This window comes from Macrobrachium rosenbergii, chromosome 41 (assembly GCF_040412425.1).
Source record: "Macrobrachium rosenbergii isolate ZJJX-2024 chromosome 41, ASM4041242v1, whole genome shotgun sequence".
NCBI lineage: Eukaryota > Metazoa > Arthropoda > Malacostraca > Decapoda > Palaemonidae > Macrobrachium > Macrobrachium rosenbergii.
Window position 1 is genome coordinate 71,777,571 of NC_089781.1, and position 1,190 is coordinate 71,778,760.

The 1,190-nt window shown below is 48.5% G+C and overlaps 1 protein-coding gene across 1 annotated transcript; it reads right to left on the minus strand.

Moving 5' to 3' along the window:
* Nucleotides 1-273: 273 nt before the first annotated feature.
* On the minus strand, nucleotides 274-855 carry LOC136827217 (uncharacterized). The gene has a single exon (XM_067084987.1). The coding sequence runs from the start codon at nucleotides 853-855 to the stop codon at nucleotides 274-276; it is 582 nt and encodes a 193-aa protein (XP_066941088.1).
* Nucleotides 856-1,190: the final 335 nt, after the last annotated feature.

Below are 1,190 nucleotides of genomic sequence, written 5' to 3' on the forward strand. Positions count from 1 at the left end.
GGAGGTGAGACGTGCTGTGGGACTGGTTGTAAGTCTTCCATGAATTGGCCATATGGCAGGCTTCCATAAGTGTGGTGGGCTGCTTATCACTGAGATACACAACAAGGGGCCCAGGCACACATTGGAAATGATCCTCCAATATGGCCAACTGAATAAGTCCTCGAAGGTATTGCACGACAGGGAGTCGAATCACTGGGTACCAGACTGGGTCTTGTGACAGGCCCATTCCATCCAGGACCAGCTGACTTCCTTGGCAAGACCTCGGAACCGTTGTCACCATTTCTCCGGGGTTATTTCACAGGCTTTTATGATGACCCTATGAACTTCGAGCATGTAGCCTCTTTGACTCTTTTCCAGTGAGCAGAGGGCTGCCTTGGCTTTTCCTTCCATGTGCTTAGTAAGCACTAAGGCCCTCTTGGTCTCAGTGGTGTTGTAATTTTTGAAGAGCGCCTCTATCTCCCCCAACCATGCTTCCAGCTCTTCCTCAGTCCACTTGGGGACTAGGGAATTAATGCTTGAGATCGGAGCATTTGGTGCAGCAGGTGTGGGGTTGGAGGCTTGTTGGATCGCCATAGCTTCACCACTTTCCTCTCTTACCTTCTTCAGCTCGAGCTCCTTTTCCTTGAGAGTTAATTTATGCTGTCTTCTCCATTCCTCTCTTTCTTCTTCATACCTCCTCTGTTCTTCTTCATATCTCCTCTGTTTGGCTTCATAATTCCTCCATTCCAGTCTTTCTTCCTTCTCTTGCTTGGCCAAGTCATCCACCTGTTCCTTGGCCCATTTGGTGAGTTCTGATCCCGTGAAACCTGCCTCCTTCCCCAGATCCATGAAGGCTCTGTAATTGTCTGCTGGCATGTTTCTGGTGGGTAGGGGCATCTAATTGGGTTGACTGGATGTACTTGGAGAAATGGGCTGTGACAGTGGGGAAGTGTCCCATAATTTGGTGGCACTTTAGTAATGTGGCACCTTTTCAAAGGTCACACTGATTGAGTGGTCCTGAAGGAATATTGATCCTTATGGGTGGATACACTTGTAAAGTGGAAGTGATCCTGAAGGGGCAAAGGTCCTTATGGGTGGATATACTGTCGTTGGCACTCTGTATCTCAGGTACAGATGCAGTGGCTTATATGTTAGTACTATATCTTGGTGGCACTGGGGTGCCGGTGTGTTACAGGGGAACAACACTAAAA

What these genes read in the sequence shown, in the direction of transcription:
- LOC136827217 (XM_067084987.1), bottom strand. Translation starts at nt 855, where the DNA reads ATGCCAGCAGACAATTACAGAGCCTTCATGGATCTGGGGAAGGAGGCA.